This window comes from Opisthocomus hoazin, chromosome Z, assembly GCF_030867145.1.
Source record: "Opisthocomus hoazin isolate bOpiHoa1 chromosome Z, bOpiHoa1.hap1, whole genome shotgun sequence".
NCBI lineage: Eukaryota > Metazoa > Chordata > Aves > Opisthocomiformes > Opisthocomidae > Opisthocomus > Opisthocomus hoazin.
In genome coordinates, this window is record NC_134454.1 from 46,237,785 (window position 1) to 46,250,943 (window position 13,159).

The following is a 13,159-nucleotide window of genomic DNA, read 5'->3' on the forward strand; positions in this document are numbered from 1 at the left end:
ATTGCTATAGCTAGTCAGTTATTTTTCTTTTGGCCATAGCATTTGTCAGATGATGTGCACAATGTGCAGATGATGTAAATGCATCAGAACTTGCCAGATGGAGTATCCTTGTATGGAAACAGCAGAAAATGTTACAAGCAGTGGACACTGGAAAGAGAGTTTATGATAGTTCTGTAGCTAGTTTTTTTTTTTCTGTCTGGTCTATATTAAGCTTGTTGTCATTAATATATACCATCCTGCTTTACAGAAGAGGTTATGATCAGTCAAATTTATGAGTATATGCAACTGCCATGTGTTTTTATCAACTCAAGATTACTCTAGTATAGTTCAACTCTATCTTCAAACATTTCAGAGCCAAGACCTGATGAAAAATACAGTGAGTAACTTGTGGTACAGGGCTCCTCACTAAGATGGTACTGCTGATTTTTTAGAGCCAACACATCTGTCAGATTTTTCATAAATCATTGATTGTAACCAGTAAACCCCTAACAGTCTTTGTGCATTTTCTCTATGCAATCATTTTCTCCTAGCCATAATTCCAACCTGGCGATCAGGTAAAGGAGGCAGTTTTCTGGTACAGTGTTTTCTAGTAAAAGCAAAGGTCTTTCACACTCATTATTGCAGTGTAACCAAACAGTTCACATCTATTGACTTTCAGGACTGGCTTCAAAAGACTAACAATAACTTCCCCCAGTGGTAATAGGATGAGAAGGAAGAGTTTGGATTCTTGTACAGTGAATATTTCATTGAAGTTGATGTTAATTGTACTGCGTGCTAGGTTAACTTGATTAGACACTCCTTTTGTTACTGAGATGTAAATAGTTAAACTACTATATTACGTTAGCTTAGAAGTTGTGGGAGAAAATAATTTATTTTGACCTCCCTTAGTTCTCAGATGAGCTCACTATGGGTTAATCCTGCAGCATTATTAGAGTAGTTTGAATGATGCTCTAAGGTCAATAAATTGCCAGTAGCCTACTGGGATTTATATTCCCTTGCTCACAACATCTGGCACTAATACCTGCTGCAGTTTTCATGTGTGTCATAAGCAGAAAGACTTGTACAGGCGGTATGGCTTGACAGTGCATCCAAAATATAACCGTCATCATGCAATAACAGAAAATATTTTCTAGCAAAAGCTCTTAGTTTACTTCACACTGATTTTGTCATGTGTTTCTGCTGGTTTTGATGGTAGAATTCATAAAACACATGATGAAGCTCAGACCTTTCTTCAGGTACACCAGTATCTCACTGCTAAATTCCCTCTTCTGACAAAATTATGCAGATTGGGGTCCTGTTACATTTCTTGTCAATAAATGTGAAATGAGAATTTGCATCTAAGTGTACTTCTTTAACATAACAATATCTGTATTTAATATGAAATAATATTTGTAACAAATATTTCTTACAATGGGTATGAAATATATGTAAAAACATTATGCATATTATTTAGTCCTATGATATGTTTTACAGTGTATGTATAGTATGCCATACAGTGAAAGTTCCATTTGTAAATAAGCATCATCTGTTCTAGGTGATCTAAAGTATGGCTCAGTATACACAGTGCAGGTGTCATACACAACTTTACCTACATTGGACTGTTTGACTTGCTGAGGAAGACAGTTTGACTTGCTGAGGAACTTTTGGATGTGATGCTGGTGTCATCCCTGGTCTAAAAACACACCTATTTTCTAGACAGAATATGGAGAGGGAAACAAAGAGCTTCCGTTTTACCTTATCTTGATGTAAGCTTACCTTCACAAATTTTTCTGAACTTGGTGATGCCCTTCTACATACAAGATTTAACTTTCCTAATACAGTCCAGAGCACATGTGTGATTTCTGATGCCATAATGAACAGAATAATTCTGTTTCAAAGCAGGGTTAAAATAGCTTGAGGTAAAGAAACTACAGGGTTAGAAAATGAGTAGGAGGTTTAAAACAAGTTTGATACTAGGCCCTCATTTCAGGCTTCAGCACAGTCCAGGGTACTTTTCCTCCATGGAATAAAATAGGCCGTGAACAGCTACCTACTTAGATATCTATGCTGCCAAGTGCCTCTACTACCATTTAAGGCTAAAGTGCAATATAGTGTTTCCATCTTTCAAAAACGGCATTATTTTAGAAAGATGGGAAGAATTCATGCTATGAGAAAGCAGTATAATGTAGTATCTGTAAGAGCAAAAGCCATGATTCAGCAGGCAGTTATATTGGAGAGGTTAGCTCTACAAGCTGATTTATGTTTATGCAAACAATGCTTATTATGTGTAACATTCATCTTAACTGAGGGTCACATTCAGTGTTCTTAAACATCAGATGCCTGTGTAGGTCGTGAGGACTTTGCATAATCTAGAATATTGGCATGTTTCCTTCGAGTGATTTGGCATAAGAATGTAGTGATCTGAACAGTCGGAAGAAGCCAGGGGTGGGAGGAAGGAAGCTCATTATATGGTTATAATTGCTGTGTGTTTAAATGATTGCTGGATTTGACCGTGAAACAGTAATTATGTTCTGCTGTATAGACAGGAGTGTATCTGTCACATTGAATAAGCTTCTCCTGTAAAAAACCTGCAGGCTGTTTTCATAGGCTTTGGATATGCTTTCAGTATTTGCTGTCTGGAGGAAAAGCTGTCTGAATGACTCGTCTTTCTCTTTCTTATGAAAAGGATTAAAACTGAAAAAAGCCCCAAACTATGTATTTTAACCTTTAGAGTGTTTAAAATCAAGCAATAGAGACTCATTTAATGCTGAACTCAGTTGATGCACTTTAAAATGTGTTCTTCCTAGATAAAAGCTTTGTAAAATGACAGCTAAAAATATTGATTACTAAACTGACCATTCTGAACAATTTAAGGAGTAGTTTAAATTACTTTAGGCTGTTACTGAAGTCCAAAACCTAATTCTAAATTAAGAACACGTGTCTTAAGTATACCCCGCAGTAAAAAATCAAACAGTATACATTCTGTACTTAACATTTAACAACTAATTTTCCTGAAGTACCTGCCCTCCAAAAATTATTTTAGAAAAAATTTAAATCTTAATTGAACACTTCATTTGCTCACAGTACTTAAATTTCTGGGACTTCGGTTCCAGTTCAGTCAACATACTAATTGGCACTTTCATTGATAGCTGTATGTGTTACAGACTGCAAGTGAGGATTTGAAGGAATAAGAGGTCAGGAAGGGTCTCACCTTCAAATAGTAGCTCCTCTCCAGTATTTTACATGCTTCCATGTTCAGCTGATGTGACAGTGAAATCATAACATGTGAAGCTGAAAGTGGTGTGGATATTCAGACACACTAACTCTTATTGCTTATTTCTAGCTTGATAGCTTAGCTGTAATGAGCCAATTCACTAGCTCCTTTTCTTTTCTTTTCTTTTCTTTTCTTTTCTTTTCTTTTCTTTTCTTTTCTTTTCTTTTCTTTTCTTTTCTTTTCTTTTCTTTTCTTTTCTTTTCTTTTCTTTTCTTTTCTTTTCTTTTCTTTTCTTTTCTTTTCTTTTCTTCTCTTCTCTTCTCTTCTCTTCTCTTCTCTTCTCTTCTCTTTTCTCTTTTCTTTTTCTTTTTCTTTTTCTTTTTCTTTTTCTTTTTCTTTTTCTTTTTCTTTTTCTTTATTGAATGGTCAGAGATTAGCATTTATTAAAATTGTGCTAGTACAGAGGAGAGACAATGCAAAGATTCATGTATAGGAGGGTAAATAATGAATGCAATGAAACTTACCTCTGCTTCAAAAACTTATGAAAAGAGAAGCTACATACCTAAAGATGTTGATTTCTACATACTTCTGCAGTTGCAACATCTGTGGCTTATAGCTATAGTAACTGTAGTGTCCATATATCCAGAAACTTTTCTTGTCAACATATTTCAGAGAGATATTTCTATTTAGTTTATCAGATATTTAGATCCAAAATGTTTGAACAAATTCTTTCTGCTTCATCTATCATGAACAGGCAATAAGGACACCTGAACATGTAACCAACAAAATCAGAAGATATTTTCCAGTCTTTAGGATGCTAAAGTTCATTATTACAGCTCTTTAGTTTTCTTACATTCTTCTTTACATTTCTTTATGTTTCTTTAAATTTTCTTTCTGTAGCAAAAGGGGGAAGTAATCTTATCAGTTAAATACTGCCACCAGTACCTCTCACCTAGGAAAAAAATTCAAAATTTAGATTTCTCTTTTTCAATAGAACACTTCATTAAAATCCTTTTATAATACTCTGGATTCTTTAACTGGAAACCAGAATCTTTGAATATCATGATCTATCAGTATAAAATCTTTTTACATTCAGCATACTTCACATCTAAAACACAGGTTTGCTATGAAATTTACCTGTAAGAGGAAACCATAGAGCTCTGTAGGTTATGAACTCTGTTGTCTTAGAAGAAATTAACAGATGGTACAATACACTGAAATGCCAGAATGTTCTACACATTTTGTGAAAGGAATGTTTGGTTTTGAACTTTTTCATTCACTTGAATTTTAGAAGGTGTGAGATTTTTCAATGAGCATGGTGTTAGTACTAAATGCACAGATGACTTAACACTTGATCCGGAAGAATAATCAAGATTGATTCAGTAGTTGTTCCTATGGAATTCAGTAATAATTGCATTTTATTCCTATGCTTGACTGTTTGCCAGATGAGGGTATAAAATGAAAAGATCAGCAATACTTCCATACATTTCTGTATTCAATATGGATGTGGCTGATCTCTTTTTCATTTTCTTCTAGGCCTTTTCTGGAAACACAAATGCAGACAGTGTCATATACTATAAGCTTCAGCATTCTATTAAAGCAAGATTTCTCCGTTTTGTGCCTTTGGACTGGAATCCGAATGGCAGAATTGGAATGCGCATTGAAGTTTATGGATGCACTTACAGTAAGTGTTTTGCTGAATCAGCTAAATAAAACAACAATTCATCATTGTTTTTTTGCTACCTGAATTATACTTTAAAATAGATTTCTAAGCTTAACTTCAGTCTTGGATAAAGCCAAATCAGTAAGTTTATATCCAGACTTCACTATTTCTGCATCATCTAACAATATGTGATGCTTATTTTCCAGTTCTTTCAGTGTTGGAATGAATGATGTGAACGTAATTCAGTAACTGATTTGCTGCAAAATATTTTTTTGATTATCTCAAAAACTATGTCTTAACATGGTATACTTTCTACCTGAAGGACAAAATGTGGAAAATGTTCATAATTTTAAATATATATGGGTCTTGATCCCGCACCAATAACAGTACAAGTAGATAGACCCACAAATACACAATTGAAGGATACTTCAAAGTTGTTATATATTTATGGAGTACTTTTAGAATATTTCTTGTCATTAATGAAACATTAATAACTGGTATACGTATCTGGAACACAAATACACAGGTACTATTATTGTATTGATCTGCTGGACAAGATAAATCTTCCTGTTGTCTTCCTGTTAAAGTTCTTCATCCCTGGACTTTTAAAATATATTCCTTTTAGTAAGTTGTGTACTACTTTTTATTCTCCACATCTTTTCTTCATGAGAGAAACAAAGTTTTTTTTTAAGCAAGCTCCTTAACTGCTTTTTTTAAGTACTTTGATCTGGTTTCATTTGTAGGATTTTTCTTTCAGCTTCTGTGCTTAAGTCGCACTTTACACAGCTGACCTCTTCTGAATGGTGTCCGTTTATCTCTCTTCTGTGTCCATTCATTAGTATCTGACTTTAAACTGAACATCAGTAAAACACATATCTGGGCTTTCTGCCTTAAATTTCATTTTGTAAGATGAGTAAAAGACCACAAACTGAGGATATCGAAAATTTGAACCTGGATGTAGGAGATTAGGTCACCTCAGAAACTTGGTAAACTGTCCCATCCCAGAGAACACACAGCTCGTGCCAGGAGAAGGATGTGAGAAGTTAAGAACACACAGAATTCCTCAATGACATCTGCCTGGAGACTGGGAACATGACTTATGATTCCCAGAACAATGTAATGATACTGTTGTAACTGACAAATGTGGCCAAAATTCAACTTATCCTTCACTATTTTAAGTACCAGAACTACTGAAAGTTAAAAATGGAGGCTGAACAGATGGCTTTATCATTCCCAGCTAAAAGCTCATCTGAGTGTCCCATTTTAAATCTCATCTCTGTGGTACTGGATGAGAGTACATTCTTTCATGTCTCTAAGCTTCACTGAAAGTCAATCAGCTTTTCTTCTTCCCAGTCCTTTACGTTGTGCATTTGACAACATTTAAATCCTTGCTCGAAGTCTTGTTGTCAAACATTTCCAAACTGAAAAGCTCTCTTTTGCACGTGGCTAAAATACACGTTTTATTTATCTATATTGACTACTGTAATTTTCTCTCTCACACCTTTCAAGGTATCTTATGGCTTGCTTCTATGATATCCCTATTGCCAAAGGAAAATCTACGAGTCTAAGCGACAAAAAAAGGGCAGTGCCCATGTTACTAAAAAAAATAAAACATACAGAATAAGCAGTTACACAGTTAAAATATATTGTGTGTGGTCAGTAACTACTTTTGAGGAAGATTAAGATTTTTTCTGTATTTTACTTATTTGGTACCGGATTGAACCTATGGATAGCTTATGGAAACAAGTCATTCAAGTAAATGATAACTATCTTCTAAGATGAGACTGAATTTAAAAAGGATATTTATTTCGTCCATTATCCACTGTAATGCAGTACATAAAGAACCTGATACTGTTAAAAATCTGGAAACTTTTTTCAAACTGGTTAAGATTTTTTTCTATATTAATGATGTTGTATGTTCTTGAAATACTTTTTTTTTCTATGTATAAATGCTTTCATTCCAAATGAATTGCAGACTGTTTACCATCTCTTCATTTATTTTGAACATCTAGAATTCCCATGTGATTTTAATATTTCAATTCAATGCTTTCTATTGAAGACAAACCAGGTGATTATAGTCTTATAGTTCTAAAATATATTTAATAATTTGAAACATTAATTCTTTGTCTCAAGTCTTTTCCTTCATTTATCAGACACATGCAGGACATGTAGTTATTGTTACAATAATTATGCCTGGCTGTTTCTGAATTGCTATATACTTTTCCAGGGAAGACCAGAAAATGAAGAAAAGCATAAATGCCAGTGATAGCTACTTTAACTTTGATTCACACTTCCCAGATTTCCCATTTCTCATTCTTCCCTTCAGAGACATCTCACGCTTTCTTGTATTGTAAGAGTAAACAACTCTCTTTCCATTTACTACCAAAAATGTGGAGGGTGTTCTGTATTCAAGTGCAAATGATACTGAAAAATGCATGTATGTTACATCCAAAAGAAATCATTACTATCTTAGTGAAGTAATACTTACAGGACAACTGTTGACACTACGTTCAAGTTGCTGCTCTGTTGTCTTGAGCCAAACACCTGCTCTGAATAACTTAGCCTAGTATCCTCAGAACTAATGTTTCCCCTTTAGCTGCAGTCTTGGTGAGGTTTGGTAATGTCCATGACACATGCCCATAGGGTAAACCAGGTTATCATGGGTTTTATTTCATTTTTTTCACACGGAACTGCTTTTTTACCATGAATCTTCTAGGCCAAAGACTGACACATTTTATATATTTGCAAAGGATGCATCCAGAACACATCCTTCCATTTTTGCTTCTTAGCACTTAGGGAGTAGAAAGGATAGGTAGTCTGTTATGGAGTTACATGAAACATTAAGAGAGTTCTTGTGTATTCTTTGTGTTTAGTTCTACTTCCTCAGTCTGCTACCTCTGCCATGCGCTTCAGTTTTCTTACTCTTGTTCTACAGTCTTTTTCATGTAAGAAAGAAAGAAAAATGTTTTCTACCTCCAGGTGAACGACCTGGCTTCATGTGGACAGATGAAATCTGATTGTGCCATGACTACACAACAAATATTCTGTGCTGCCAAAAACACCCCACCTCAAAATCTCTCTCGGCGTCTGCCTGATAATTCTTCCTATTTAGTGTGTGCAAAAGAGACTGGTGAATCTCTACAGACATTTCCCGTGTGTTGTTGCTGAAATGTCAGATTGTGATAAGCAAGCCATACAAAATAAAGTTCAGGTTAAGCTATGCCCTGGCACTAAAAAAGGGTGATTAGAAGTCTCTTTGGCTTACTCTTTTCTCCCTTCATTACAAGGCTGTCTTTCTCATTCCATCCTCTAAAAACCAGCAGGCTAAATACACAAGGAAAAAAGAAAAGGCTTTTTCATGTGACAGATGGAAAGATGGGTTTAAATGTGAAAAGGAAAATTCCTCAGTAATACTCTTTTCTTCACCTGTAAAACTTAGGACTTTAATATTTTGTCTATTATAGTACAGAATCAATCAGGTCAAGGGAGGTGATTCTCCCCCTCTACAGCATTCTCATGAGACACCACCTGGAGTACTACATCCAGCTGTGGGATCCCCAGGACAAGGAAGATGTGGACCTGCCAGAGCAAGTCTACAGGAGAGCCACAAAAGTGACCAGTGTGCTAGAACATCTGTCCTATGAAGATAGGCTGAGAAAGTTGGAGTTGTTCAGCATAGAGCAGACAAGGTTCTGGGGACACCTTATTGTGGCCTTTCAATACTTTAAGGGTGTTTATAATAAAGATGGAGAGAGAGTTTTGTTCAGGGCCTGTAGAAAGAGAACAGTAATGTTTTTAATTGGAAAGAGGGTAGATTTAGGCTGGACAAAAGGAAGATTATTGTTTATTTTTTAATAATGAGGGTGGTAAGACACTGGAGCAGGTAGCCCTGAGAAGCTGTGAGTACCTCCTCACTGGAAGTGTTCAGGTCAAGTTGTATGGGGCTTTGAGCAACCTGATCTATTGTCAGGACATTGAAACTAGATGATCTTTAAAAACTTGCTGCCAATGCCAGCTGTTGTGTGATTCTATGCTACAAAGATGTCCCTTGAGGAGTGTCTGCAGTTGTCCCCATAATTTGTGTTGGAAGCTCTGCTATCTGCCTTTCTGACCTACTTTCCAAGGAGGTTTGCTGCTTGCTAGGGACTTGAATACAGGATACTGTGGAGACACTGTTGAGGCTTGTACAGTCTTCAGACTATCCCCGTCTGTTTCTCTTCCATGTGGGCACCAACAGCACTGTCAGGGAGACCTGGAGTGCATCAAACATGACTACAAGGCTCTAGGGGCAAGTGGCAAGGGGCAGGGGCATGGGGTCTCAAGCTGTGTTTTCCTTCTTGCTGCTGAGAAGAGAGAAGTGCTTGAGGATTACTGGGTGAATCCTTTGGATCAATAACTAGCTGCACAGCTGATGTCAACAGCAATTATTCAGATTAAAAAGCCTTAGGAGACTCTTTGATCAGCAGTTGCTAAGAAGAGACACAATCCATCTGACTACATATGGCAAAAGCATCCTTTGGGGAACAAGGCAAATAGCAGGATCACAGTCCTGGCCTTCAGCAGACCAGGCCTTCTGCATGCTCAGGGAACTCATTGGAAGAGTGACGCGAAAGATGGCACTGAAGACGAGAGGGATTCAGGATAGCTGGTTGTTTTGGTTTAGCCTGGATAAACGCCAGGTGCCCACCAAAACTGCTCTATCACTCCACCTCCTCAGCTGCACAGGGAAGAGGAAATATGATGAAAGGCTCGAGGGTCGAGATAAGGACAGGGAGAGATCACTCACCAATTACTGTCATGGACAAAACAGACTGAACTCGGGGAGAAAAGGGAGTTTAATTCGTCAAAAATCAAATCAGAGTAGGATAGTGAGAAAATAAATCCAGATGTTCAAACACCTTCCCCCCACCCCTCCCTTCTTCCCGGGCTCAACTTCATTCCCGTTTCTCTACCTTCTCCCCCCCGAGCAGCACAGGGGGACAAGGAATGGGGGTTACGGTCAGTTCATCACATGTTGTCTCTGCCGCTCCTTGTCCCTCAGTTGGAGGACTCCTCACACTCTTCCCCTGCTTCAGTGTGAAGGTCCCTCCAGGAGACAGTTCTCCACAAACTTCTCCAACGTGAGTCCTTCCCATGGGCTGCAGCTCTTCACAAACTGCCCCAGTGTGGGTCCCTCCCATGGGGTGCAACTCTTCACAACATGCTGCAGCATGGGTCCCTTTCACGGGGTGCAGTCCTTCAGGAACAGGCTACTTCAGTATGGGTGCCCCACGGAGTCACAAGCCCTGCCAATAAATCTGCTCCATTGTGGGCTTCTCTCTCCATGGGTCCACAGGTCCTGGCAGGAACCTGCTCCAGCGTGGCCTCCCCATGGGGTCACAGATTACCTCAGGCATCTACCGGCTCCTGTGTGGGATCCCTTCCACGGGCTGTAGGTGGATATCTGCTCCATGGACTGCAGGGGGACAGCCTGCCTCACCATGGTCTTCATCACGAGCTGCAGGGAAAACTCTGCTCCAGAGTCTCAAGCACCGCCTCCCCCTCCTTCTTCACTGACCTTGGTGTCTGCAGAGTTATTTCTTTCACATCGTCTCACTCCTCCCTCTTCATTGCCATCTCACCCAGAGTTTTTTTCATCCCTTTCTTAAATATGTTTCACAGAGGCACTACCACTGTCGCTGATTGGCTTGGCCTTGGGCTGTGGCGGGTCCATCTTAGAGCCAGCAGACACTGGCTTTATCAAACATACAGGAAGCTTCTCACAGCTTCTCACAGAAGGCACCCATATAGCCCCCCTGCTACAGAAACCTTGCCACGTGAACCCATAACACTGGTTGATTTTCAAGGATCATTTCCTCCAAGCTCAGGAAAGGTCTGTCCCTAGAAGAAGGAAATCAAGCAAAAGTGCATGGATGAGCAAGGAGCTCCCAACTGAGCTCAGGAATAAAAAGGAACTGTGCAAAAGGAGGACTATCAAAAGTACTGGCTCACTACTGAGTGGGGCAGAGGACCTGAGGGTAAAAGACATGGATAAGGCCAAAGTACTCAGTGCCCTCTTCACCTTGGTCTTTGCTAGTTAAGACTTGCATTCAGGAATCTCAGGTCTCTGAGGCCCAGAGGAGAGGCTAGGATAAGCGAGACCCTCAGTAGAGGAAGGTCAGGCTATGTAACTAAAAGAAAGGCATAGACCTACAGTAGCAAATCCAGCAAAAGGCCACAAGTATGATTAAGGGACTGGAGCATCTGCTGTGTGAGTAGAGGGTGAGATAGCTGGGACTGGACTGTAGAAGGCTCAGAAGGAATCCCACCATGTGTATTAATACCTAATAGGAGCATGTAAAGAAGGCACAGCCAGGATCTTTTCAGTGGTGTTCAGTGACAAGACAGTGGCCATGAACTGAATTACATTTTTTTAGAGTGAGGATGGTTGAACACTGGTATGGGTTGCCCAGGGAGATGTAGTCTCTATCTCTGGCAATATTCGAAACCTGGCCCTAAGAAACCTGCTGGATCTGACCCTACTTTGAGTAGGGAAGTTGCACAGGATGATTTCCCGAGATGCATGGCAGCTTCATCCATTCTGTGATTCTGTGATGCCCATACTGGAAAAATGATGATACAAAGTCCTGTATTCCAGTACTAAAACTGTAATTCAGCTTAATTAAAGTAGTAATTTGTTTATAATGGCAGAAAAAAAATTATTAACAGAACCTGGCCCTACTCACAGTTGAACAGTTTTCAGTTTTGAATATTTTTGTTTCTTTCCTAGAATAGTGTGGCATGATATTATTTTGAACTACTGTACACATATCTAGATTGATTTTCATAGTGTCTTAAATCTACTGTCTGCATGAAGGCCCTGAAAATCAGTTAAATGTAATGGACATGATTTTCCTCTTCTTCTTTTTGTTGATTGGAATTTATAGCAGATAAATTAACAGAGATTTTCACTCTAAGAATACAGTAAGAACAGAAATGGTTGAAGGACTTCTTGACTCCAGGGGAAGGAAGACCTTTCAGCATGTGAGATTAGTACTACATTGGAATAGAAGCCAGGTCTTTTCTGCTCAGTTTGCTTTACTATCTAGTGATAGCATCATCATTGAAACAGGACAGTCTTAACATCTGGTGGAGAACAGGAGTAACAGAAATCAGCTACACTTTACTGGGCACAGGTGAATCTAGGGACGTTGGCGGTGTGAGTTCATACCATATTGGAGTAACATGCAACTGTCTCTTTTAGACATAGCATTATACATTCTCTTTCATTTCTTTACTTCTAGGGTCTGAGGTAGTTGGATTTGATGGGAAAAGTTGCCTGATTTACGCATTTAATCAAAAACTCATGAGTGCACTGAAAGATGTGATTTCTCTGAAGTTTAAGACAGTGCAAAGTGATGGAGTGCTCCTCCACAGAGAAGGACAAAATGGAGACCACATCACCATGGAACTAATTAAAGGGAAGCTGTCTCTACTCATTAATTTAGGTAACAGCTACAGTGTCATAAAGTGTAATATAGTTACTAGGTATTATTTGACTAAAACTTCTTTTAATTTGTTAAGTGGATTTTAATATATAGAGTATAATAAACTAGCAGTATATATTTGAATAATTATATTTTTATATGGAATTAATAGTTTTTATTTTTCTTCTTTTAAGGTGATACTAAAACTCATCCTTCTAATGCCCAAATTAATATTACACTGGGCAGCCTTTTGGATGATCAGCATTGGCATTCTGTTCTCATTGAGCGCTTTAACAGTCAAGTAAACTTTACGGTGGACAAACACACTCATCATTTTCATGCAAAAGGAGAATTCAATCATTTGGACCTTGATTATGAGGTGTGAAAATTACCTTTCCTTTATTACATTTATTAACTTGGTTATGTAAATGCAGTGAAACAAACAAAGGAGACAGAACTTAGATAAGTTTGTAGTGCTTAAGACTTTAGGGATTTTCTGTCTCCTAAAGAAATGAATCGAATAAAAAGAGATGTTCTTAGATTACTAATGCTCCACTAGACTTTGAACTCAAAATTTTCAGAAGACCATCTTTTTCATCTCAAATTCATTATTTTAATATCTTTGTTTTAGTAGTGCAACAGATGTGGTAAACAGTATGTAAACATACGGAATGAGCCCCTACTCAAATCTATTATTTTATGGCTTGATAAAAATTGTAATAAATGAGCATAAAACCATTTTAGAAATGTTTAGATTAAGACTTAAATTCCTGTTAAATCTGGCAAATGTAGTGTGAAAAAATCTTGCTTACACAGATGGCAGATTCATGAAAAGGA

At 37.9% G+C, this 13,159-nt stretch overlaps 1 protein-coding gene across 1 annotated transcript in view; it reads left to right on the top strand.

The window, feature by feature from the left end:
• Positions 1-13,159, top strand: part of CNTNAP4 (contactin associated protein family member 4) — a 279,906-nt gene that overhangs the window by 179,300 nt on the left and 87,447 nt on the right. The window contains exons 4-6 of the mRNA XM_075411353.1: positions 4,730-4,877; positions 12,140-12,343; positions 12,517-12,701. Of these exons, the coding sequence (XP_075267468.1) occupies positions 4,730-4,877; positions 12,140-12,343; positions 12,517-12,701 (537 nt within the window). The remainder of the gene's footprint in view (positions 1-4,729; positions 4,878-12,139; positions 12,344-12,516; positions 12,702-13,159) is intronic.